General features: G+C 35.7%; 2 protein-coding genes across 2 annotated transcripts in view; both read left to right on the forward strand.

Annotated features, from left to right (window-relative positions):
* Positions 1-5,202, forward strand: part of LOC106876650 (uncharacterized protein DDB_G0292642-like) — a 7,089-nt gene extending 1,887 nt beyond the window's left edge. Inside the window, exons 2-3 of the mRNA XM_014925266.1 lie at positions 3,641-3,753; positions 5,108-5,202. Coding sequence (XP_014780752.1) covers positions 3,641-3,753; positions 5,108-5,202 — 208 coding nt within the window. The remainder of the gene's footprint in view (positions 1-3,640; positions 3,754-5,107) is intronic.
* Positions 5,203-7,832: 2,630 nt separating this feature from the next.
* Positions 7,833-25,571, forward strand: LOC106876651 (uncharacterized). The gene is made up of 3 exons (XM_014925267.2): positions 7,833-8,001; positions 8,770-8,901; positions 12,220-25,571. Exons 1-3 carry the CDS (start codon positions 7,872-7,874, stop codon positions 13,227-13,229), a joined length of 1,272 nt encoding a protein of 423 aa, XP_014780753.1. The 5' UTR covers positions 7,833-7,871; the 3' UTR covers positions 13,230-25,571.
* The last annotated feature ends 2,237 nt before the right edge of the window (positions 25,572-27,808 follow it).

Below are 27,808 nucleotides of genomic sequence, written 5' to 3' on the forward strand. Positions count from 1 at the left end.
TATATTGTTGTTGTTTTTATAACGTAGTTGCTGTTTATGAGACGCTGTCCCAACCACAGTTTTAATATCTCCCGAACCACCTTCACCGTCCCCGACTCGCCATAGTCATTAAGTACATCAATTAGTCACCTGCTATTTCGGTTTGTAATGTTTTAATGATCACAACTAAAGCTAATTCATTGCTAGGATAGATTACTCACCACTGGCACCAAACACTACAACTCATACCCTTTCTTTCTCTCTCTCTCTCTCTCTCTCTCTCGTGGTTGTTGTTAATGTGTTTCATATTCCTGATAGATTGCTCATCACTACACCTCAGCGCTTGCACCGCCACCACTTCACCACGAGTACCAACACTAGCAGCACCACCGCCACTACTACAACTTATACTTTTTCTCATGTTCTTTATATTCCTGATGTATTGTTTACCACTAGCACCGCTACACCTCACAAAAAAAAAAACACCACTGCACACACAGCAGCACAACACCAAACACGTCGCCACTAAATTTTACCACTAAACCCAAACACTGGCAAGATAACACTTGAGTACTACACTGCAACACTAGCACACAAACACCTCATCACTGTCAACACTACCACCACAACCACAGCCCTTACTGCTGTTGTTGTTAGTAATATTATCCACAACTGTTATTTAATTTGTGTGGCTCTGTAATTCCTGCAGAGAACATCTTATAAACTGTTGACCCTTAAATATTATATCCCTGAACTCTGTTTTACATTGAACTGGTCACTGCATGTCAAACCTTGACCTTGTATCTATGTTGGTGATAAGATTTTACCTTAGTAGAGAGTTAATTTACAAAATTCCCATCAGAAATTAATACAATGATTTCTTATTTAGACACGAGGTAGATTGTTGAAAGGGAAGGGGAAGAGTTAATACCTTGTTGCTAATATTTATTTTAACCATCTCCTCATCCCAAATTGTTGAAGCAGAAAACTTCATTTCATGCGGTTCCAGTCCATACAGCTGTAAATAGGTAACCCTGCGATGGATTAGCCTTCCACTCAGGGGGATGCTGGTCTGCTCGCATAACCAGTGGGATGGCATCACGCAGAAACTAAAACGATGCAAAGCACGTTGTGACCAGCAATGTGTAACAACATCTGATAGTTTGTTCGCTCATGTGATATATATATATATGTATATATATGCTTGTATGTGTGAGTGTGTTTATGTTGACTTGTCTTCACAACGTGTAGTAATTGTAAATGATCACCACTGTTATACAAGCAGTGTCATTCATTTTCAATATTCTGCGAAAGTGTATCCGGCCATGGTGAAATATTCCTTTACCTGGAAACAGGTAAAGGTTGATGACAGCCACGGCATCTGGACAAGTGTCTTCTATAACCAAGGGCCACAGAAGCCTTGTGGGTGGATTTGGTAGACAGAAACTGAAAGAAGCCCATTGTATATATGTGTACATATGTGTGTTTGTGTTTTTGAAATGTCCTCCCTTCCCTATCAGAACTGGTGTTGGTGTGTTTACATTCCCATGAGTTAGTAATTCGGCAAAAGAGACTGATAGAATAAGCACCAGGCTGAAAAATGTGATAGAAGTGCTGGGTTCGATTTGTTTGACTAAAATTCTTCAAGGTGATGCCCCAGCTTGGTCACAGTTTAATGACTGAAACAAGTGAAAGATAAAAGATAAACAAATGAAGCAAATGCTTCCTTTAATGTTTCCTTTCATCGGTTCTTTAGTATGTAGATATTAGTTCTTTTAGTAAGTCAAAGCAGCAACGACCAAGCTGGGGCACCATGTTCAGTGGTGACTATTTCCAACTTTTCTTGGCAAACAATTTAGAACAAAATTCACTTAAAGAACCACTTAAAATAGTTGATTGATGCCTCCCAGTATACTCTGTAAAATGGTTGGCGTTAGGAAGGGCATGCAGCTCTAGAAACCATGCCAAAACAGACAATGGCACTTGGTGTGACTCCTGGCCTTGCCAGCTGCTATCAGACTGTCCAACCCATTCCACCATGGAAGATGGACATTAAATGATGATGATGGTGTATTTATCGTGAGACTGTGGTTTTGTATTTGGAAAGTTCGCCACCAAGAAGCAGGCATGCGTAAGCTCTTTTATGGGGGACCAACAGCTGACCATACATAAGTATTCCCAGTCTTTGCCACCAATGTCGACAAGGACCAGTGTACACTGGCATCAGAAGACAAAGAACCAAAACCACCTGTCATTGGTCCCACTCCATCTCTATTTACCTACAGTTTATATTAAGTACATTATATGAAACTTTGGCCTTTCCGTATGGCGCTAGCTGCCTACCTTCTTTCCTGCTGACCAAAACTTTTATATTTTGGTGTTGTGATTCTTGGCTTTGCTTCAACATTTGGAATTTCTTTTCTAATTCTTAAACAGATTTAGCTATACCAACTAGATCATCAGTATATAGAATTTCCTAAGGACAGCTGGTTTTAAATTCCTTTACCATGACCTAAAGAGGAGGAGACTATGAACCAAACCGTGGTGGACACCGGCCTACATACAAAATTCCTCATTGCTGACTCTCACTTTGTTGGTAGCATTTCTGAACATGGCTTTCATAATTCTTACAGTCCATTCTTTAGCATTTAAACTGGCCATATCCGACCAAAATGTTCCACATGTTTTATTTTCAAACTGTCCAGATCTAGCTTCTCACATCTACCTTGCAATATCATTCTAAAAATTAAGGTAGTGAGCTGGCAGAAGTGTTAGCATGCCAGGCTTAGGTGGTATTTTGGCTGCTGTTGCTGTCTGAGTTCAAATTCTGCCGAGGTTGACTTTGCCTTTTACCTTTTCGGGGGTGATTAAATAAGTACCAGTTATGCACTGGAGTCGATGTAATTGACTTAATCCCTTTGTCTGTCCTTGTTTGTCCTCCCTGTGGGCAATAAAGAAATAAATATCATTCTAAAAATTAACAGTTACCACATCAGAATCTCAGAGCTACAAGATAATGCATGATTAATTAAAAACAATAGATATAAGCAAGCCTTGCATTTGACAGAATAATGTGAATGCTAAAGGGGAGGGACCACCAGCACTACAGAGCTTTGTACCTTGTTAAAGGCCCTCTCCAGGTTTACAAATAGGTATAGAAGCTTGTTTTTCACAAATGGCTAAGCAGGCTTCAGTGACATTTGATACAAACCAAAACTATATTTGATTTAGAGTTAATTACCTTCCTAATTAGTGATGCTTTAACTATTTCTCTTACCTTCATGACTTGCTCCATCAATTTGATACCTCCTGATTCTTTCTAGAATATTACCTTTTGCATTTGTAGCAGTTGATGTTGATACTGCTACCCCTGTCAGTAGACGTGACCCCCTCCCTCTACTACTGCTTCGGCCATGTGAGACACTAGCACCTCTCCTATGTCACTGGATATTTTCACTATCTCCAATACTGTTCCTGGTGGTCCTGCTGCCTTTTGTCATCGTCATCATTTAACACCCATTTCCTATACTGGCAGGTGCTGGATGGTTTGATAAAAAACTTGCACGCCAGAGGACTGTTGAGCTCCATTGTCTGCTTTGACATAGTTTCTATGGCTGAATGTCTTTTCCTGCCTTCAAATTTATAATTATCAAAAATTTAGGGGTTTTTTTGAGTCTGAGGATCTTGTTAGCCGTACATTGTTCACAGCTTGTTGTCCTGTTTATGAACAGTTGTCAGCATCTCTCAAGAATCTTCCTCTTGATGTTGAAACTTGTAATTTATCTTAGTGGTAAGGGTATTTGGTTCATGAACATAAAGTTATGAGTTTGATTCCCGGCAGCATGTTGTGACCTTATGCAAGACACTTTATTTCATGTTGCTAGCAAAAAAAGGAGTTATACCTTTTGTTCAAAAGGGGCCAGCCTTGTTACATTCTGTGCTACACTGAATCTCCCTCAGAACTACATTAAGGGCACACATGTATCTGTGGAGTGCTCAGCCACTTGTCTGTTAATTTCCTGAGCTGGCTGTTCCACGATCAACTGGGACCCACGTCTTCATAACTGACAGGGTACCAGTTGTTGCTCCTGTCCCTCCTCCACACTCAAAGCTTACTTTCTCTGTTGGCCTTCCTGTGATTTCACTGCATTGAGGACACTTTATGGAATTTCGACCAACATCTTTTCCACATATCTAACAATGCCATTCACCAGAAAAGATTAAGTTAACTGTAAACCCTTTCATTCCAGTCCTTGCTTCCATACCTTGAATTTCATTCCAATTCTACTGTAATTTCAACATAGAGAAGTTCCCTTGGCAACCAGTTCTTAAACTCTTTTGTTATGGCACAGAGGATTACAATAAACAGGAGAGGTCAAATAACTAAGCCCTGGTGGACTCCTACCTGAGCACTAAATTCATCACTGTACTCATTGTTAACCCTTGCCTTACTGACCGCACCCTTGTGCATGGCTTGAGTGATTCTTACCAGCCATTTGTGTACTCCTAGCTTCTACAGTGACCTCCAGATTGTGGAGTGAGGGAATCCTATCAAAGGCTTTCTCATTGTCGATGCAGGCCAACTACAAAAGCTTACTTTTGGCTAAATACTTCTGCAGTTGCTCTACTATAGAGTATCGGTTGTACTTCTCTCTGGCACAAAACCAAACTGCATCTCATATCGGCTGGCTCTCTCTTCTTAATTAATTCAGCTAGAACTCTTTCAGCAATTTACATAACCTGTTCCAGCAATTGGATGCCTCTGTAATTACTTCTCTTTAAGACATCTCCTTTACCTTAGTGAACAGTTGACTACAATGCTGCTGCACCAGTCGTTCGATTTGTTATCTTTCTGTGCAATTCCACTAACTATATAAGGGTGGCTGGGCTGTATTCCACTGCACCAAGCACTTTAAGCATCTTAGCAGTAATTCCTGATGAACCAGGGGCTTTTCTTGTTTTTCCATATCCTTCATTGCCTTGTCTATAATATTGCTGTCAACTTAAATGGCTGGTTTCTCTGCCAGGTCCAAATTAGGAAAACTCCTTCTCCGATGCATTTTCCACATTTAGCAGCCTTTCCTAATAAGACTTCCATGCTTGTTTTTTTTTGTTTTGTTTTTTTCAGATTCACCAAGTGTAAGTCTATCATCATTCATCCAGACACACTTCTTTCCTACAACACCTTCATCCAAAACATTTCATACCTCTGGTTCTCCGTAGAACATTGGCAAACCCCTTTTCCCCTTGCTAGATAGACCTATCACCTAACTTCTTTCCAAGCTACCTGGGGTAGTTCTCTGCTGCCCCCATTCTTCTGATCCTTCCAAGCCTGTCTCTTTGCTTTTATGGCTCTGTTTCCTTGTTCTGCTCCATATCACCCTTGCTTGGGCTGCAGCTTTGTGCCAGCCACAGATTTGGTCTGTAGCCCTCAGTAAGCTGTCTTGTAAGAACTTCCAACTGTCCTGTATATTATACATCTCGAACTCTTCTTCCTTCTCATCAGATGCTTCAATTGAAATATCCCTAAATATCTGATTGCTCAATGGGTCTTTGAGTTTCCATGCCCTCCTTTTCCAAACTGGTTTCTATCTCTGAGTCCTTTTAGATCTAAGTCTGAAGTCACTAACAACAAAACTTATGTTGGATTGTACACCTTTCCCTTGGAAAGGACTTTGCACTCTCAAGCATCTACCTTTCCCATTTTCTTATAAGAATTTAGTCAATCTGGCTTAAGTGCCCCCCAGGTTGATAGATAATTAAGTAGCTGGCAGGTTTTCTGAAGTTAGTGTTGTGGATCAACAAGCTTTAGGCATCAGAAAACTCCAGCAGCCTCGTTCCCTCCTCATTTTTAGAACCAAAGATTTAACCTGCATGTACGATTACAGGTAAGTTCACTGCCTCAGTTCACTGCAAGGAAAGTTTTCTCACAAAATGTGTCCATAGTATCTCATTATTAATAGTATTTTATTGAAAAAAAAAAATGGCAAATTGATGACAGTGAAATTTTCCCTGCTGTGAATTGATGATGGTGAATTTACCGGAATTGTGAATGTACCCCATGAAATTCATTGGAGTTCTACCCAACATTTCCATTGAAGTTACCATCCAAGATAATAGGGTGATAGTCAGGGTTGTGTGCAGAAGGCCTGCCTCACAGAAATGGTCCTTCAGTTCATCTGCCAATCCAACTTGTAAAACCTATGCTGACATAAATGCTATTGTGATGTAACCAAACAACTATTCTCAGCTTAACAATCCTGCTGCAAGCATTCTGATTGTCTCAGTCACTCAATCCAAGAATATGCCTACACCTGTTACAATTAGCGGTTTTCTAGTTGCTTAATCAAGAAGAAAACCACCTGTTATTGAATAGCATTGTAGGTGGCTGAGTATCCCACTGACAATTACACCTTTAATGTAACCCTCAGGCAGAATGAATGTGATAAGTCAACCAGATCATTGAACTAAGGGCCCTGTCCATTTTGGGAGTTTCCACTTATGTTGTTCCTTTTGCAAGGTTTGTATTAATCTAATGAAGTAATTGAAGACAAATCAAACTCAGGATTTCATCCTTGTAAAGCTGAATTCTTTTCATATCATCATCATCATCCTCATTGTGTTAATGTCCCCCTTTTCCAGGCTGAAACGGCTCAGATGAAGGTTGTTGAGGCAGATTTTCTTTGGCTGGATGCTCTTCCTCTTGCCAACCCTTACCTTTTTTTCCAAACAAAATAACCACTGGTATGAATGGTGAAGCTTGTTTACGATTAATGTAGGACCCGCATGTATACACACTCACACACATACCCATGCATATATAAGCACAACAGGCTTCTTTCTGTTTCCATCTACTGAATCCACTGAAAGGCTTTGCTCAGCTTGGGGCTGTAGGAGAAAACACTTGTTCAAGGTGTAACCCTGCAGTGGGAGTAAGCCCAGACCACATGGCTGCAGACCAAACTTGCACATGCATCATATCTACATGATGGCTGTGTACTCATAAGATGAGCACAGGCATTGCTGACTCTTCTGAGCAAGTGAAGTCGAGTATGGCTTGCACAACACCACAACTCTCATTAACCATCCCAAGGAACCCAGAAATTAGCAAAGTGCAAGATATCCAGCTCTGTAGAGCAGTGGGTTTTATATACAAGTTAGCCTTCTCCTTGAGGGATGTCATGACAAAAACTAGGGGCCCTTCGGACACCAACCCAAGTATTTCTACATCCTGGTACTCATACATATATACATACATACTGTGACGCTCTTATAATCCCAGAGTGCAACTGCATGTGTAGGCTTTGTCATGTTTCTGTGGAAGACATCACGCATGTGATTAGCAGCTGTACTAAAATGTCATCACGGTACTATCTCCCTATGTGGTCCGATGTTGTTGCTAAAACAATTTACAATGCCATCTGCAAAAAAGATTGTCCTGAAATAAACTTAGAAAATCCCTCTGTTATGGAATACATTCCTAAACACCAACTGAAGGAATACTGGCGGAATATTATTCCCATCAGAACTTCTGTCAAATGTAAACATAACAGGCTGGATATTGTTGTTTGGGACAGAGGGCCAAAGGTATGTGCCATCATAGAGGTCAGCTGCCCAGCAGATATAAATATCTCTTTTGAAAATCAAAGGAAAAGAGGATATCGATGGACAACTGCTTCGAAACCTCCAGCTTCTATATCCAGACTATGAATTCATATTCATACCAATAATAATTGGAGCACTAGGTTTTTTTTTTTCTGTTACTCTAGAATCATTTGCTGTTTCCTTAAAAAACTGGACTTGTATCCAAATAAAACATACAAAAACCTGACATCAAATAATTCCAAAATACTTTTTTTTTATTTCTGCCAGATTCTTTGAATGCACATAGAATGTATGCAGACATTGCCAAGACTGATTATTCAGAATGCGGACCAGCAAATGCTACCCTCAGTCTACCCAATAACTCACCACTCCAATTAACATATGACAGCCCCAGGTATATGGACAGCCGTGAACAGGGTAAGGGTTCTTTTTTTTTCTTTTTTCTTTTCATTTTTTGGATTTTGTTTTTTTGGGGTGGCAATCTGCTCGTTGGAATAAATTGTATTCTATTTTTTATAGAAACATTTCTGAAGCAAATGCTTCTTCTAGCGCCAAAACATATTTTTGACCTCTAGGAGAGATTGGTTGGACTGTTTACTTAGTTCAGATTAATTACAATTAAAATAGAATTATTAGATAAACAGTATAAGTATGTGTGTGTACATACACACACACACACACACAATAGGTGAGACCTAGATATGCTCAGAATAGAAAACACATACAAGTGCTCAAATAAATTTGAACTTAACACCAAATAAATTTGAACTTAACAGCATTGCACACAAAAGTTCCATGTGAATAATTCAGTAATATTTGTGGTTTTAAGCCCTAGAGTGGTGCATCCTCAGACTTGCATCAAAATGTGTGCTCGACCTTTGTAGGGGATGCATTGCACTGGGGCCAAATCTTGGGTGAATTGTAAACATAATACCACATCTGTGTTGTCTACTTGTATTTTGTTGTTCAAATTTCAAATTGCTAATCAAATGGACTGACCCTAACCCGAACCCTAACCCAAGCATAAACTGTTAGTGGTTCAGTGATGAGATTTCAGCTCATTATGTGGGTTGAATTTTCTTCAGAAAAACTGTTCATTTGTTTCTTTAGAGAACCATTCATAGATGGGCGTCCCACTGTATATTAAACATATGTTATTTTGTCCTCATTTTTTTTTTTTTTCAGACGATGTGTTTTTGACCCTGGAACATGCAAAAGAGCAGTTTTTATCATTGCTACAAAAAATGGATATTGATGCTCTTGTTGCGTTTGATAAATGGTTGAAAATGATGCGGATTAGTCGTAATCCACTTACTGGTAAGTAATCATTCACTTCTCTCTTTCTTTCTTTCTTTCTTTCTTTTTTGTTTTCCGTTTTCCTCATCATCTTCATCATCATCACCATCATCCTAATGTCTACCTTTCCATTATCAGAACAGTGTACTAAAATGGTTTCTATGTAGAACATGATTCTCAGAGTAAAGCAGGTGTTTTGACTGCCTCTTAAGTGGTCTCAGTTGTCATTTCCCTGTCAACACATCTTTTGGGGGATCTTACACTTAAGGTAAACTCCCTTGCTTGAGAAACAGATAAGAGTTTGCAGCTGGAAGGGTATCTGGTTGTGAAACGCTGTTTCAGTAATATGTATTCATCTAATTCAGTGGTTCCCAAAGTGGGCGGTATTGCCTCACTGGGGATGGTGGAAAGTTCCAAGTGGGGTGATAATGGGGTAGCGATTTATGTAAAAACAACAAAATGATGGGTTCGTTGGGTTAAGTTTTATTTGTGAAATACAGTTGCTTTGAATTTGCTTCAGAAAGAGGGCTATGCATCCCTGGGTCTCAAGGGGCCGACAGCCTGAAAATGTTTGGGAATCACTGATCTAACCCATGCTAGCATGGAAAAATAGATGTAAAAAAAGCAAAAAAAAAAAAAAGCATAAAAAATGACACAAACACAGTCATATATGTGTATATGTGTGTATATATATATATATAATTCTTAAACAAGAATATTATTGATAGTGACTTCAAAGTTTCAGCCACTTATGCCATCTTTAGACTGCTGTCTGATGATGGGTCAGCTGGTCAAAACTTTGAAGTAACTCATCATCATCATCATTGCTGTTTAACGTCCGCTTTCCATGCTGGCATGGGTTGGATGGTTTGACTGAGAAGTGGCAAGCTGGGAGGCTGCACCAGGCTCCAATCTGATTTGGCATGGTCTCTACAGCTGGATGCTCTTCCTAATTCTAACCACTCTGAGAATATAGTGGGTGCTTTTTATGTGCCACTAGCACGGGAGCTAGTCAGTATGTCTTTACATGTTTAAAAAATAAAAAGGTATGATTATTAGGAAAATTAGACTGACATCAAATAAGGAGGTTTTAGAAGTTAAGCATGAAGTGGATAAAATCCTAATTTGGAAAATAAAAGGTCAGTGGATTGTCTCATGAGCAGCATTTTACTGTGACCTTGGTAGTGCAAGGAATTCACAAAGACTCTGTCCTCCCCTTAGCTATAATTAGGTACCGTGTGTAAAGGTGGTTGGCCACAGTGTTGTGTGTTTGATTAGCATGCAGTCTTGAGTTCAAATTCCATTCAGGGTGCTCATGCACAATGTAGAAATTAAAACAAACAAAAATAATATATATAAAAAAAACTGCGCCTAACACTACGGGCCCCTTTGATTCTTATTTTACTCTCCTGGACCCTAATAAACATTCCATCTTTAAAAAAAAGCCCCATCATATTTTTATAATTAAATGTTATTCAGAATTGTATTAAAAAATATTTATTATTAATATTTTGTGTATTGTGGGAGTAATACCAGTTTTACATAAATTTCAACAACAAAATCTTATGTGGATCCCCAAGGATCAGTATACCCCACCACCACCACCACAGAGTCATATATGGACCCCTGTTGGTAGCCACTGGTCAAACAAGAGTTGACTAGGGGCACGTAACCTATGAAGGAAGGGAGATAATTAAGTAAAGCTGGAAATCATTTTCATATATATTTTAATGGTTTATCACAGTTCGTAGACAACTGCGACCCACAGGACTTCCTGAATAGCACGCATAATGTAAATTTCTTTTGAATTTTTGTAGTAGTGCAGTCCATTTGAAGATGAGCCTCATCTCATGCGGCCAATTTATCGAAAGAGGTTGCCCATGTACAGGTTACTAGAAAGATTCTGCATAGTTATCTGCCCCTCTGTCATTGGTTATCTGCCCCTGGCTATCATTTGTTAGTCAAATTTCATTTATTCAAATGGCTTATCCTTCAGTAGAGCCTCTTTGACCCTTTTCGGAGCCTCTGTGACTATTGTGGGAAGGAGGGAGGGAATAATCTTTCGACGGGGCATCCCACCTGAGCCCTAACAACAGAGTGGACGGTATTAAAAGTCTCCTCCACCCCTCAAAGGTCATGTGGTGTTGTTAGACCAGGTAAGCAATTAACCATACATACAAGGATTTTCTTGTTGATTAACAAACAATTTATTATTGTAACATATATGTGTGTGTGTTTTATGTATGTATATACGTGAAATTGTTCATGAAATATTTAGTTTTGTACTCTGTGACTTCTCCAACTGCAGAGGCCAACCAAATGAAACTCTGACTATAATACAAGGATTCCTCACTGTTTCCATTTGGATATACAATATACATGGATTTCAAAATACTAGTTAATTAGCATGCAATTTTAATTTAAAGAATATCATACAGGTGTGACTGTGTGGTAGGTAGCTTGGGCAAATGTCTTCTACTGCGTGGCACCTTGGGCAAATGTCTTCTACTGTAGCCTCGGGCTGACCAAAGCCTTATGAGAGGATTTGGAAGATGGAAACTGAAAGATTCTCATCATATATATACCTGTGTGACATCATCATCATCATCATCATCATTTAACCTTTGTTTTCCATGCTGGCATGGGTTGGATGATGTGACTGAGGTCTGGAGAGCCAGTGGCTGCACCAGGCTCCAATCTGATCATGTAATGTTTCTACAGCTGGGATGCCCTTCCTAATGCCAACCACTCCGAGAGTGTAGTGGGTGCTTTTTATGTGCCACCGACACAGGGAGCCAGTCAGGAGACACTGGCATCGACCATGTTCAGATGATGCCTTTTACATGCCACCAGAACAGGGGCCAGTCAGGGGGCACTGGCCACAGCTGTGATTTTGGTTTTACTTGCCTCAACAGGTCTTCTCAAGTATATCATATCGCCTGATGCGTCAAGGGTACTCTTGAATGGCATTGCCTCAGCATGGCCACAGTCCAGTAACTGAAAGAAGCAAAAGATAAAAGATTTGTATCTACGTGTGAGTGTGTGAAATATTTGCTTAAAATTTTGCCTTTGACCTGTGATAACCATTCCACAAAGTTTAAACCTTTTACAGAATCTTTTGGCAAAAGGGACTTATTGGGCAGAGAGTGATTTGAAGAAATCTGTTGTATTATTACTTTGAAAGTGGAATGACATCTTGGCATGGTTTGCATGATAGATAGACATATACAATAGTTTTTTTTTTTTTTCTTTCTTAAATTCTTTATATTTAAAAAAGAAAATGGTTTCTGAATTTTTCATCATTGTTTTTTTTTTCTTTTTTTCTCTTTCCAAACGCAGGTAAAGTGATTTGTCGAGAGAATGCTGTTGTTCATAGCTCTGTCAACCCCCAGACTGCTGGTGCTGGTAACGAAGACAATCTTTTACCTGAAGACCACAAAGATCACACCGTGCCAACAATTAGTGGAGTTTATGGTTCCTTCCCCAACACCAATATTACCGTCAACATCACACTGAGTCCGCAGGCCTTGATGGGGCAGGGTCCCATCACTGTAACGGCTAACACTGCTTCGTCATCTCATGAAGGTGGCGGTGGCAGTGGCACGCACAGGTCATCTGGCGGCAACAATGCTGCGGTCAGTGGGAGCAATTCTTTGCCAAATGGGATTCGCTGTGCCACTTCATCTTCTGCTACAACCACTACCATTGATCTTAGTCAAGCCGGACCATCAACTTCAAGAAGCAGCACCATTGCTGAAGATAGAATCCATGCCTTGGCAATTGGTAGCTTTTCACATTCCAAATCTCACAGTGCTCGTACTTCTCAGCCAGGCGTGAAAGTTGTAGGTACAAACTGTAGTAGTAGTAGTAGTAATAGTACCAGCTATGAGCACTCCAACCAACCTGCATTCCCCATTCATTTGGTTCCGAATAACGCTAGTTACGATGGCAGTGGTAGCAGCAAAAAGAGTCGTTTGGACATGACGGCTGTGTTGTCTGGACCGACTAACCTAACCAACTCCGGACAAGTTGAACACAATCAAAGTACAGAACGGTCGCGCTTTAAGCGGATTCTTCCCAAACCGAGCAACAATTACCTACGCAACCCTTCATCTGCTTCTCACCACGGCTTGGCAGCGAGCTCCACATCTTCTTCTTCCTCTTCTTCTTCCTTTAGACACAGTACTGGCAGCAGTCAGAATCGGTTGGCCTCAGCACCGTCGTCACTCAGCACTTCGGCCTTGACCGCAACCTCTTCCACGCAAAACCGCTACGTGTCCATGCCTTCGAAAGACGGACATTCTTCTTCGGAAAACTCGGTCATCTTCATAAAGCAGGACCCTGATTGACTACAGAAGGCAGATGTATCCTCCAGTGACTGCTTCTCATCTCACAGTGCCATGACACTATTTCACCATAGTGTCCACCTACAGCAGTCACTTTATCTCTCTATACTAGTCAATTATTCTAGAGCACCACATTCTCTTTGCTGGTTGATTTTCTTTCTTCAAGTGGGGGACATCAATTATTATTATCATTATTATTATTATTATCATTATTATTATTATTATTATCATTATTATTATTACTACTATCTTTATTACTATCATTATCATTATTATTATTATTCATTATCGTTGCTATTGGTTTTCATTATTTTCTTATTCCAACAATATTTACAGAGTCTGGTTTCCCCAAATTCTTCACAAGCTTCTCTAATATTCTCACAGATTTTTTTTTTGTCTTTTCTATTAAACGGAACGGAACATCGAAGCTTTTCAGTGAAGAATGGAAACTTTGTGAAAGAAATGTGTCTTAGTCACCTTTTTTTTTAATTTATTATTATTATTATTATTATTATTTGAAATTTCATTTTTACACAATCTCTTTCTATGATTTTATATTGTCTTCATAAAATACCTGAGCACTTTAAGCTTTATCTTCCTCCAATCAGCAAAAAAAAAACAAAAAAGTGCTCCACAATTTAATTAAATTTAAATATTTTTTTTTTTTGCAAAACGTTATTATAATAGCAACATATGCCTTTTTTTTTCCAAAAGAAAAAATATCATTCCAAATTGTTTTTGTTTTTTTTTTTTACCTTTTTATATTCAAAAATCGAGGAACTTGTTCCAAATCTTGAGTAAATGCCAAAAATTGGGAACACTGACAATTCCATGGGTTTGTCTGTTCCGATTTCTTTTTTTTTTTTACCAAACAATGTGTACATAGACCAACAACATCTGCCTAGATATTAACACCTCGCCTATGTATATCTCGGCACCTCTCTGTGTTCACCATATTCCTTAAAATTAACTCAATCTCATATAAACTACGTTCTTCTTATATTGTCTGTAACAATATTTTCCTTTACTTTCGTTCTGGTCACTGTCTTTTGCTGTTTTCGCCATCTTTTTTTTAAATAATTTCGTTCATATTTTTATTTAACTTAAATGTTTCTTTTCCTTTTTTTCTTTTAAATTTTTGTTGTTGTTATTGTTGATCAATTTTTAATATTTAAACAACATAGAATAATATATTATTATTATTATTAACATTACTATTATCATTACTATTATTATTATTATTAATATCGCAGACACATTCACTCCACTTGTAACTGTTATTCCAAGTGGAATCAGACTCCACTTTGGACCCAGTTCCAGTAAAAACTAAATGCATGCCATTTTTAAGATACATACATACATATATCTATATACATATATGCATACACATTCGCACAAATATTGTGGATATATGTGTAAATATCTATGTATATTTCTATATATGTATATATATATATATAATATGTATGTCTGTGAAAAACTCTAATGGCAACAGAACCAGTTGTGTAAGAAAGACGAGTCCTAGTTTGTGAAAGAGGGCTTAGAATGGTTGTAATTTATAATCCTTCCTCGTACCTTTTTTTTTTTATTCTTTATTCCTTGGTCTGTGCTATTCACTGACCACTTTTCTGACCACTGTCACATATCTCTAATCACCGAATAGTAATAATAAGAACTATTATATTTCTGTCACTGCGAACCCATCACTCACCGCAACCAGCAGCTTATACACGCGCACACACACACGTAAATATATATACACACATATACATATGGGTATATATATATATATATACACACATATACATATGGGTATATATATATATATATATATATACACACACACACACACACATACATACATGTACATGTGTATATATATACATACTCATACATATTTACACAAGCATACATATATATATGTATATACACGCACATTCACACACGTGTGTAAACACTCACATACATATGTGTGTGTGTGTGTTTATATAAATATATGTATATAAATGCATATATATGTGATCATTATATGTGTGTGCACGCGCACATGTATGTGCATATATATATATATATATATATATATATATATATATATATATGTATGTATACCATTTCGAGCGTGGCCGTTTTCGTGCGGGTGACACGTAAAAGCACCCACTACACTCTCTGAGTGGTTGGCGTTAGGGAGGGCATCCAGCTGTAGAAACTCTGCCAAATCAGACTGGAGCCTGGTGTTGCCATCCGGTTTCACCAGCCCTCAGTCAAATCGTCCAACCCATGCTAGCATGGAAAGCGGACGTTAAACGATGATGATGATGATACACTCACATATATATATATATATATATATATATATATACACACACACACACATATATATATGATGGTTCTTGCTTTCATAACACTGATGCTATATTAAGGGAATTTTAACAACAACAACTATTAGCCTAAATTAACTAACGAGTGCCTTTTAAATTCACAACGTTGTTATTTCCAGTTGACATGTAGGACGAGTAGGTTTTCTTCTTCATTCTCCTACATGTGTGACTCTTCTGCCTACATGTGTCTTTTTTTTGTCAATTTTTCTACTACGTATGTAGAACTTAAACTACTTAAGTACACTTTTTTTTTTATATATATATACATATATATATATCCTCCGTTGTGGATAGTTGTGAATATCAAATAGCTGTCGATTATTTCTCTAGCTACCTTTATCCCATTTATACATACATACGTATATATATATACATATATATTGTATCTCTTGTTTTGAAAAAAACAGAAAAAGGAAGAAAAAGACACATACACACACACAAAAAATAAAAGAGATAAAAAAAAAACAACCAACCAACCAACTTTGCTACATTTACTTTAAATGTTTTTCCCTTCTTATTCTACGAAAACAAAACAAAAAAATATATACCAACCAAACAAGCAAAAAAAAAACCAGACAAAATTAGCAAACAAACAAAAACCTTTGAATTTACCATCAACTTCACAATTTTTATTCAAATTCACTGCATTACTATTATTATTATTAATTATTATTATTATTATTATTATTATTATTATTATTATCTACTCCCTCCTCACCAACTTCGCCTTTTGCTCTGCTATGGGATTGCTTTCTTCTTTTTCTTTCAGGTCGGCAAACATCTTCTGCCTTCACTGAATCATAAAACAATTTCTCTCTCTCCTCTCTCTCCTCTCTCTCTCTCTCTCAGCACCACATTTTGGTCGGTGCTGCTCTCTTTCTCTCTCTCTCTCTCTCATTTTGTTTACCATTCTCTGGTTGTGATGTACCCCTCACCCACCCATCAAAAATGAAACCACTGCGTCTTCACTCAAATACCCTTTTTTTTTTCTGTAAAAATGTTTGTAAATGTTCTTCATATCATGGATTCCTATCTCAATATTTACCATCTCCAAGTGATTTTCTATGCCACTCCACTTAGAAAATCACTTGGATTGTCAACCTTTGAGACAATAATCACAGTTAATTTGCTTGTTTTCCCCACTTTGTTCTCCCTGCTGGTCTGCTTCACCATTCCATGTCTTCTGTCTGTTTGGACCAGCAGTATGTCTTACTAAACACTGCTACCAGTATATGGCAACAGATATTAAAATGTTTAACAGTTGTAATTTCTCTTCATTATTATTATTATTATTATTATTTTAGGTAACGAGCTGGCACAGTCGTTAGCATGCCGGGCGAAATGCTTAGTGGTATTTTTGTCAGTCGCTATGTTCTGAGTTCAAATTCCGCCGAGGTCGACTTTGCCTTTCCTCCTTTTGGGGTTGATAAATTAAGTACCAGTTGAACACTGGGGTCGATGTAATTGGCTCGTCCCCTCCCCCAAAATTACTGCCCTTGTGGAAAAAATTTGAAACCATTATCATCATTATTATTATTATTATTAAGGTGGCAGGCTGGTGGAACCGTTAGCATGCCAGGCAAAATGCTTAACAGTATTTCGTTCTGAGTTCAAATTCCACTGAGCTTTACCTTTCATCCTTTTGGGATTGATAAATTAAGTACTGATGAAATACTGGGGGAGAGGGGGTGTCGATGTAATCGACTTGCCCCCTCCCTTCAAATTTCAGGCATTGTGCCTATAGTAGAAAGGATTATTAGTTATTAATAGGATATTGCAGACAGATATTGTGTTGTTTTAACAACCCCAGGATCAAAGGGGTCTCTTTTGATTCTTTCATCAGCTATGGTCTTTAGGGCTCTTTTTTTAGGGTCCTTGTAGTTTCTAGTAATATAGTTTCCTGTCAGAGTTTATTACTATTATTATTATTATTATTATTATTATTATTATTATTATTATATGGAAGTGTGTATGTGCTTGTGAGAGTTTCAGATGAATGTTTTCACCACTCGTTAGAGAAGAGCTGTTTCTGTTTGTGGTTTGTTTGTGAAAAGTCAGGTTTTTGCAAACCATTCTTTTGCTAAATTCCATTTTGGAATTTGAATTTATTTATTAGATTTCATAATTTGCCAAAAATGACTCCCATCCGGGGGTTTATTTAATGATAAAGCGAAGAGAGCTTTCGGTGAGATTTCAACGACATGATTGAATGACATTGTGGGGTCGGTGTGAGAGGTCAGATCTGGCCAATAAAATACCAAATTAATATTTTATTTTGAAAAATTTATGCAAAACACAAAGAGGAAAAAAAATTAAAACCTGTTGATCTTTATTTTGGTAGAAGAGAAATTTTATTCTTAAATCTCAACTTTTTTCTATTTTCTAAATGTTTAGACCAGTTGAAATGACAGAATATTCTACAGAATTGGTTAGGATTGCTTCTTTTAGAGTCTTTGTTTATACCAGTATCTCTATGTTAAAAGTGGGCCCTGGACTCTTATATAATATATATATATCTGGTGGTGGGGGTACTGGGGTGAGGGATTTATTCATTGCAGACTGAGTTAGTAGATAAGACAACAGTCGGAACGAACTTGTTTAATTACACTGAGATAAATCTCGTTAATTAATTAGTAGTCAATTTGTTTAAGTGTAGTGTTTTTAATTAGCTGACTAAAGCTTTAGTTAATTAGACACATGATTGAGTATTTCACTTTAATAAATTAATCCAATCATTTTCACTTTTCAATCTCTGTTGAGATCTTGGATCTGTTTAGGGAACATTCTGGTCCAGGATGTAGACTTAGACAAAGATTTTGTTTTCTTTTTTTTTTTAATGGTAGTCTCATTAATTGTCAGATATTCAAGTCTTCCCTCTACATATAATGAATATTGCCCAAGAGAAAGTTGAAAGCATCGTTGCATGCTTTGTTTATAGAATTCCAAGAACTAGAACAGATGCCAAAGAGCATCTCACCTGATGCTCTAGTAATTATACCAACCCTCCGCACTTAGGCATAGCACTGCATTTATTCACCCCAGAAAGGAATAAAAGCAAAAGTGACCTTTGCTGGAATTGAACTCAGTGTGCCCTTTTGTTACCATATTCCTTTTGGAATACACTGCCTTCCTTCCAGTCAGTTTTGGAATGAAGAATTTAGTAAAATAACATCCTTGATAAGCTGATGTTTAGAATATGAACCAACACGAAATTCTAATAGAAGCCTTTAGTTTAAAACAAGGTGTTTATATCACAGATCCAAGAGCAGCGGTGGGTATTAAAAGGGTTAAACTTTATCCTATATATATTTCTTTTGCCTTGATAAAATGTGATCAACAGTGATTATGTGTAAGACTTCTCTCCATAGTTCATTTAATAGAAGCTAGACCTTATGAATGCCATTTCCCCCTTTTTTTTCCCTATTTTTATAAAATTACTCTTTCGTCCCTCAATAACCTTTTAGCATCCATATTACTCTGTCAAATGTAATGCTTATTTATTCCACATTGTTTTGAATTAATCTTGCATTATCTTGTAGCTTTGAGATTTTGACGATGTGATTGTCTATTTTTAGAATAACATTGTAGGGTAACTGTAAGAGGCCAGATATGGTTAGTTCACATGCTAAAGAGTTAAATTGTTAAAACCCATTTCTGCAACATTAATTAATGTCAGAAATAATTACTTAATTGTTCTTATTTTATATTTTAAATCTAATAGCAAAATTTTTTTTTATGCCTTGCTTGCAATCTTCTCTGTTTAGAGGTCTTCTGTGTATTTTGCAGTTAAGTGATTGTCTCTAGGTAGGGAGAGTTGGTAGGCAGGTGGATCTAATGATGGTTTGGAAGTTGGCTAGTTCAGTGATAATATCTTTTATACAGAATTGTAAAATATGTGACCAGGATTCTGTAAGATTCTCATGTAGAATTCTTCTAGAATGGTGAATAATATATACAAGTGCATGTGTGTGTGTGTGTATGTATATATATATATATATAGTTGTATGTTGTATATTTAAAGATGGGGTATTTTTATGCAAATTAAAATAGGTTTCATTTCACTCTATGGCATAAATGCCTTGTCTTTGGGTGGGGTGAATGTAGGTAGCAATGTGAAATGGAATAATGGAATGGTTTGACTTGGAATGGAAACCATTTCTCAGCTTGTCTCATTGAGAGAATTTTTACATAATACCAAACACCAAAAATTTGGTTTCATTTGTGTGTAATATCTCTATCTATCTATCTATCTATCTATCTATCTATCTATCAACCTATCTATCTATCTATCTATCTATCAAACCTTCACACTTTGTATATAGATTTGTACGTATGTGTGTATATATACATATATATATCTCCGTTTGTATACATACACACACATACATGTATTTATACTTTCTACAAACATTCCTTGTATTTCCAATGTTTTTGTTACATGAAACAATTTTAATTCTTAACTTGGAACTATCTTAAAGACAATCTTTCCAAGAATAGATTGCTGAATTCTGTAAGAAAATAAAAATAGTCGCTTTACACATGCACGCGCAGCAGATGTGTGCGTGTAAAGAATTGTGTGTTTACTTCATTTATGTAATTAACAGGAAGAAACTAATTGAGAAATTCTATGGGTAAAATTTTTTATCAAGTCAGGATGGTTGTTAAAATTGCAAACATTGGGCCTTTGAACCTGTTATGGTATGTGTGTAGGTATGTATGTGTGTCTGTGTGTGTGTGTATATATATATATATATATATATATATATATATATATACACACAGGTTGTTCAAAAAGTCTCTCCGCAGTAAGTATTTAATAGAATTCGGGTGATTCTTGTACCCTGATCCTTTACTTGCTCCGCAGAAAAAAAAAGTCTGGCGGTGTTAAATCAGGTGATCTTGGTGGCCAAAGTCCCTTTGAAATAATCCGTTCACCGAAAAACTTTTGAAGTAGCGCCATGGTGATGCACAGGATGAAAAAAATTCACTGCTGAGAAACTTTTTGAATACCCTATATATGTATATGTGTATATACATACATACATACATATATATATATACACGCACACTTTATTTGTGGGTTAACAAGGCAACCAATGGTTTCATGTGAAGAGGTCTTCACAATTGTTTAAGCATACCACATGGAAGTGTTGGTATTCCTTTCCGTTTTGGCTGGGGATACCATTGATAGCCCTGTTAATCCACAAATACAGAATATTTATCCACCAATTTCAGTGTTAAGCACTCATTCTCGGTATTGAATATTAGCATATATTCACACATACGTATGTATGTATCTACTAGGATTTATCGAATGCCATTATGTGTCTGCCCATATTCTCTACATGGACTACAATTATTCCAATTATTGTTGTTAATAATATTGTACATACTCGAAACACTGAGCCAGGTTGTTATTACAAATCCTGTCTCAAATTTGAACACATTCTAAAAACAAATTTTTTTTTTTTTGTAAATCTTTTCTTTTTTTTTTTCTGCTCTTATGCCACAATGGTTTGGTATGGTATGTCTTTGAAGCAACCAGTTCCTCATAACACTGGCAGGTCTTACTGGAAAAAAAAAAGTGCCAACTTTATTTTCTCATCACAACATCTCAAAGAACTTTGGTCTTCAATGTCTCACCCCACTCCCCATTTTTTTGCGATAAATTTTTATTCTTTTCCTTTTTTTTTCCTCCATCTCTGCAAAAGTAAATCCGATTCTTTATTTCTCATAATCTCACTCGTTTCCTACTTTCTCTGTCTCTTCGATTCTCTTATAGTGATCCTCCACTCCAATTCCTCCACGTCTTTAGATATATGGTTCACAGGTTCTCATAGAATTTCTAGCTACCGTTCTGTAGCAGAAGATATCAACCTTGTTCTTCTGCTTTCAATATTTACCAACAAAAACTGTTTTAAATATAAAAGGAATTTTTTTTTCTGTTTTCTTTTTGAGAATATTTACAATTTTCTCTCACTAACCTAAGAATTTAATTTGCCATTAGTGCATTTACTCGCAGGAATCTGGTTCTGTATTTAGTTGATGTTATTCAAGAACTGGTTCCTGTGCAGTGGTCTTTGCTGATCACGTGACACTGGTTACTTCCTCCATCAATTGTCACTGCTACGGTTGTGCTTAAACACAAAAACAAATTGAACAACTTTCAGTTTAAATAATAGTTTGTTGTTTCTGGAAAAAAACACTGAATATTTTCCAAATTACGTGGTTATGTTAATATTAAAAAAAAAAGAAAATTATATATATGTATAGTATATATATATACGTGCCTTATTTTTTTAACAATAACCCCCACCCCTTTCCCTCCTATTCTTCTCATCATCTTGAGAATACAAAATGAATGTTTGAAACATTTATTTCTCCGACTTCCTGAGTCTTCTTTGACTCTTATTTAATCACAGTTTGGAAACATTTAAAAATCCTCAAGGACTTTCAAAAAAAAAACCTGTTGAATAATTCTTCCTCGTCTTTGATTAAACCTTCTCTCTTTGTCTCTCTCCCTCTATTATCTTCTTTCTTTTTTTTTTTTTTTTGGCAGTTTGGACAACCCTTTCTCTCTGTCTTTCTCTTTCACAGCCTTCTTCCTGGCACATGCTTTCTTCTATAATTTCAATGTGTTTACTTACCTAGATTTTGAACTCACTACCTTTTAGTTTATATAACTGCTGTACTATCAACTCTTCTTGTACAAACACTCTTTCCTTGCATTTTTTTTTTTACGTTCTTAATTTTGTTTTCTTGTTTCCTTCTCTTTTTGAAATTCTCAAAATTTTTGATTTCCTAATGAAATTTTAAAACCAGTGAAAAAAACTTTGAAATTCTTTAAATGAAAAAAAAAAAAAAAAACACATTTGACAGAAAGACAAAATTCTGCTAAAAACTGGACCCATTTCCCCCTAAGTTTTTTCTTTTATTTTTTTCCCTCTTGTTCAACCCCTTTTTCCACCCCCACCCTTCATACATTTGCATCCGCCTCTTTTATGCTAGTAAGAATGAGAAAACATCATCAAATATGTGTTGTTATTTTTTTTTCCCCCTTTTTATTTATGAAACATGGCAAGTGTGATGTTTATATTAACACAATATACTTTTGCAATTTTAATGTACACACGTCTCCGCCAAACGACGAAGACCATTTTTTCGAGAGCCATTCCTAGTCTTTAAGACTAATGCTTTTAACACTTAATTTATTCTAAACAGGGACTTCTATTTTTCTCTTTATTAAGGGTTCACTTTACCTTTCAACCCTTGCCAGGGTTGGTAAAAATAAAGTACCAGTCACATACTGGGATCAAGGATGTTTGACTATCCTCCTTCCTTCAAATTTACTGGCCTTGTATCTAAATCAGAAACAATTATTATTATTATTATCAATATTATTATTGTATTATTAATATTATTATAATTATTATTATCTTATTATTATTAATATTATTATTTTGGTAGGTGGGTGTATAGTAATTTGTTGCCTTGTTTAATCTAAATAATTTATTTGGTAATTTATTACCAAACAGTGATTTTTTAAAATTGTTTTTTTTAAAAAGTACTCTAGTGATTCTTTCCCTCATGAAACCAAACTCTCTCTCTCTTTCTCCTTCCCTGTCTTCTTATCCCAGAGTATTGTAAGTTTGAATTCAGAAAGACAATCTGTTAGTCACCATTTACAATCTTTCATTTTATGTATTTATCATTGTTCCCTTAGCAAAAACATTTAATTGCCCCATTTCCTTCATTTTTTTTTTAAGGTATTATTATTATTATTATCATTATTATTATTATAAAGGTGGTAGATTGGCAGAATCGTTAGCGAAATGCTTAGTGACATTCCATCTGTCTTTACATTCTAAGTTCAAATTTTGCCGAGGTCGACTTTGCCTTTCATCCTTTCGGGGCCGATGAATTGAGTACCAGTTGCGTACTGGGGTTAATTTAATTGACTGGTCCCCTCCCCCAAAATTTCAGGCCTTGTGCCTATAGTGGAAAAGGTTATTGTTGTCATTATTATTATTATTATTATTATTATTAAGAGAATGAGCTGGCAGAATCGTTTGCATTCTGGACCAAATGCTTAGCAGCATTTTGCTCATCTTTACATTCTGAGTTCAAATCCCGCTAAGAGCAACTTTGCCTTTCATCATTTTAAGGTGAATGTGACTGACGATCCCCAACTTACCCAAAAATTGCTGGCCTTGAGCCAAAATTAGAACAAATTATTATTATTATTATTATCATTATTATTAATTATGGGTTGTGATTTGTTAGAATTGTTGGAGCATTGGACAAAATATTTTTTGGTATTCCAGTTCTCTCTGTTCTGATTAAAGGCAGTGAGCTGGCAGAACTGTTGGCACCTGGGAGAAAATACCTTGTAGTATTTCTTCCAACCCCTTAATGTTTTGAATTCATCCCACTGGGATTCTATTTTGCCTTTCATCCTTTCCGGGTCGACAAAATTAAGTATAAGTCTTGCACTGGGAGGTGGGGTGAGGGGGCAATGTAATGAACTAAACCCCTCCCTCTATAATTGCTGGCCTTGTACCAAAATTAGAGCAAATTATTATTATTATTATTATCAGATTTTCAGGCCTTGTGCCTATAGAAGAAATGATTATATGGAACTTTATAGAAATATAACAGAAACTATAATAATAATAATAATAATGGTGGTGATGATGTTTATGGTAAAATAAAAACAGACATCATTAATGTTTAATTTCTTTACACTGTACTTTCCTTATAAACAATATGGTTTATTAACACCATTAACTAATTAGTTTTGTTAATTAATCTACATTTAGTAACTTACATTTATTAACATTTATCTAGGTTTTCAATCAAATGTTACATTTTAACTGCTCACCCCCACCCGCCTTTCTATTAATAATTAACAGTTGTAATTATATCAAGTGATTGGGACATCATTAAAAAATTCCTCAATATCAGAGGTCTTTTCTTGTCCCTTTTCTCCAGGCCCTTTTCTTATGAGGATTTGAGCTCTGGCGCCTTCCACTCATAGTTGTGAACTGTCCCCACTGACGTTCATATTCGGTGTAACTCTGGTAACGAGGGGTCAAGCCTTCAAACTGGTAGTCTCTGAAGTGTAACACAATTGGTAAAAACTACTAATGGAACCAGCATGCCATTCTTTTGTTCTTTCTCTGTCTGTGATTCTAATGATATCAAGGGAACCATTCCTCTGCAATCTGAGTGATATCTCTTTTGAAATGCCATAAAATTTCAATGATTTTTTTTTAAACGTTGTGAGTTTTATATCTACTTAAAATCCTATTTGTTAGCCCCCCCCCACCTTCTCTCAACCAATAGTTTGCTATTAACTTCCAAACCACAATGTCTGTGAATATATATATATATATATCTATATATATATGTATTTATACACAAAATTATATAAAGTGTAAAAATTTTTGTTTTTACAAAGAGAATGTTAATGTTGATTTTGAAGGTTTGGCGTACTAGCTCTCAACTAATTTACATAGTCTGATGACGGCTAGAGAGCCAAAACTTCGAAGTCACTGTCAGCTTTTCTTGTAAATATAAAATATGGTACTATACCGAAAGGAATTACGTGATCCTTCAATTTAATGTTTGAGCAAGTATGTATGTGTGTGTATATAAATGAGTGTGCATGTATGTGTATATTCATATGCGCACACTGGGATTGTATGTATAAAACAGGTTTTTGTCAGCAGGCACATTTTTCAATGTAGTTACGTACGCACAACATTTTGAATTTAATTAATTTTTTTTTCTCACTGCAGTTTTTTCATCAGTAGATATTTACTGAAGGACATCACACCGTTATCACTACATGCAACCAGAGTTATTGTCGGTCAGTCTCCAGGACAAAGACAACCAATAGAGAAATATATGTAAAAAAGAAAACGAAACAAAAAAAAAACTGGAGAAAATTAAAAATAAAACATTAGGATTACTTATATATATATTTCTATATATATATGTATACACATATACACACACATATACACCCACCGTTTAACCTGTTAATGTAGTGTGAGATTGTCATTGTTAAAAACAGATGGAAAATTTCTTTTTACAAAGTGAAGAATCATATATCATATTTGGTGGCATAAAAGATGCATGGGGGGTATTAGATGCACCCCAATTTCAGCAGAGCTCATTTTCCAAAATAATGATAATGGAAAAAAAAAAAAAAAAGGAAAGCAAAGGTTTTTAGTATCATAAAGGATCTTGGGTGATTTTTTTTTCTTTTTTTCTTTTGAGACATTATTTTGAAAAATGTGCCGCCAAATATGGTAATTGCATAGTTAATAATAATAATTAACTATGAAGATGAAATTTGAGTCATTAATAGGTAATTATCTTTCACATTTTTAACATCTCTTTTACTACATATTTTGATTTTATTATTATTATTATTATCATTATTATTATACCAAAGAATGCTAAACTATGCAAAAGCTGCTACAATTTCATGGTATTTCTGGGTTTTTTTTTTTTTTGCAATCCAAAAAAATTTCTCCAAACCAAATAACACTATTTTTAATCATTCAACTTGTAAATTTTTTTTCTCTTTCTCTCTCTCTAAAAGACAGAGAAAGACCATTATTTATATTATTTATTTATTTATTTCTAATTATTATTCCATAAAATTTCAAGTAAAGAGAGATACTTCTGTGATTCTATATTTGTTTTTTTTTCTTTCTTTTTCCCTTTTGTTTTTGTTTTACACAGATTTCATTTTGAAAGAAAACAATTTTATCTTCTAACATCTTTCTTTAATCATTCATTTAAACACACACACACATGTGTATATATATAATATGCATATATGTTCATCTATATATATATATTAATTTAATTGCTGGTAGGGGCAGCAGTATTTGGTATTGTAACTTTACTCTACCAAGTATATTATCAGATCATAAATTGTTACTATCATGCTGTGTTAGCAGTGCTATAATTTAAATTTAAGGTTGCCTTTATAGATTTCCTATAGGATTCAGAGCCAGCAGTGTAAATTAAGATGTTTAGAGCATGCATGTGTGTGTGTGTGTATATATATATATATATATATGTATATATATATATGTATGTGTGTATGTCTTCTTCATTTGTCTGTCGTAGGTCAACATTGGTTGTTCCTATCCTGTAATCCATTCTGGTAGGTTTGCATGTGGGTTACAATGCCTGCTCTTGATCTGCAGCAGACAAAGCGACTTGAAGCAACGGAGAAGTGACGCATCTCATGCTCTTTGGTATATTCCCTGTTGTTTCTCCTCAATGGCTGGGATTATGAGCTTCAGCAATTGGTACCGTTCATCGCACCACAGGGCCTTCTCCTCCAACATGGCTGGGGAGATGTTGAATTTCTTTATATGTCTCTAGCTATAATACGTATATATATATATATATATATAAATATATACATACATGGATAGAATCCTTGCCCCATCATCAACAAATGACCTTTACTAATTTCCTTCATAAACCCTTTGTGTTTTTCTCATGGAATTTTCACGGCACTCTCCAAAGACTGGCTTTCTGTTACGTTTGTTTTGGTATTTTGGACAAGATATCAACATCTGTTCAGTTGGATACAGACAGATTCACCACTCATGCCTGGCAATTTGGAATGTAATGGGAAGAATAAATACCATAAAGTATTTTGTCCAATGTTTGAGAAATTATGTTGATTCAGAATTCTGGATTCGTACTTTATTTCATTTGCCCTGGAAAGATGAAAGGCCATGTTGACCTCGGCAGGATCAAGCCAGAAGAAATAATACAAGACATTTTGTCTGGCATTATAACAAGCCTGACATTTTGCTAGATGTATATACTTGTGTGTGTATATATATATATATATATATACATATACACACATACACATATGTACAGATGTATATACACATATATATTATCCCACCCATGCTAGCATGAAACATGGATGTTAAATGATGATAATGATGTTATGTATATATATATATATATACATGTATATATATATATGTATATGTATGTATATGAGGGGGCAGCCATCATATGTATATATATATATATGTGTGTATATATGTATATATACACACACACACAGACATGTACATATATAAGTATATATGAACCCAAATGTGTGTGTGTATATATATATATATATATATATATATATATATATATATATAT

This window comes from Octopus bimaculoides, chromosome 15 (assembly GCF_001194135.2).
Source record: "Octopus bimaculoides isolate UCB-OBI-ISO-001 chromosome 15, ASM119413v2, whole genome shotgun sequence".
Classification (NCBI taxonomy): domain Eukaryota; kingdom Metazoa; phylum Mollusca; class Cephalopoda; order Octopoda; family Octopodidae; genus Octopus; species Octopus bimaculoides.

Excerpts from the sequence above, each read along its gene's own strand:
- LOC106876651 (XM_014925267.2), top strand. The coding sequence starts at position 7,872 with ATGTATGCAGACATTGCCAAGACTGATTATTCAGAATGCGGACCAGCA. Across the intron at positions 8,002-8,769 it reads TATGGACAGCCGTGAACAGG|ACGATGTGTTTTTGACCCTG; the intron begins GTAAGGGTTCTT and ends TTTTTTTTTCAG. Across the intron at positions 8,902-12,219 it reads TAGTCGTAATCCACTTACTG|GTAAAGTGATTTGTCGAGAG; the intron begins GTAAGTAATCAT and ends TTCCAAACGCAG.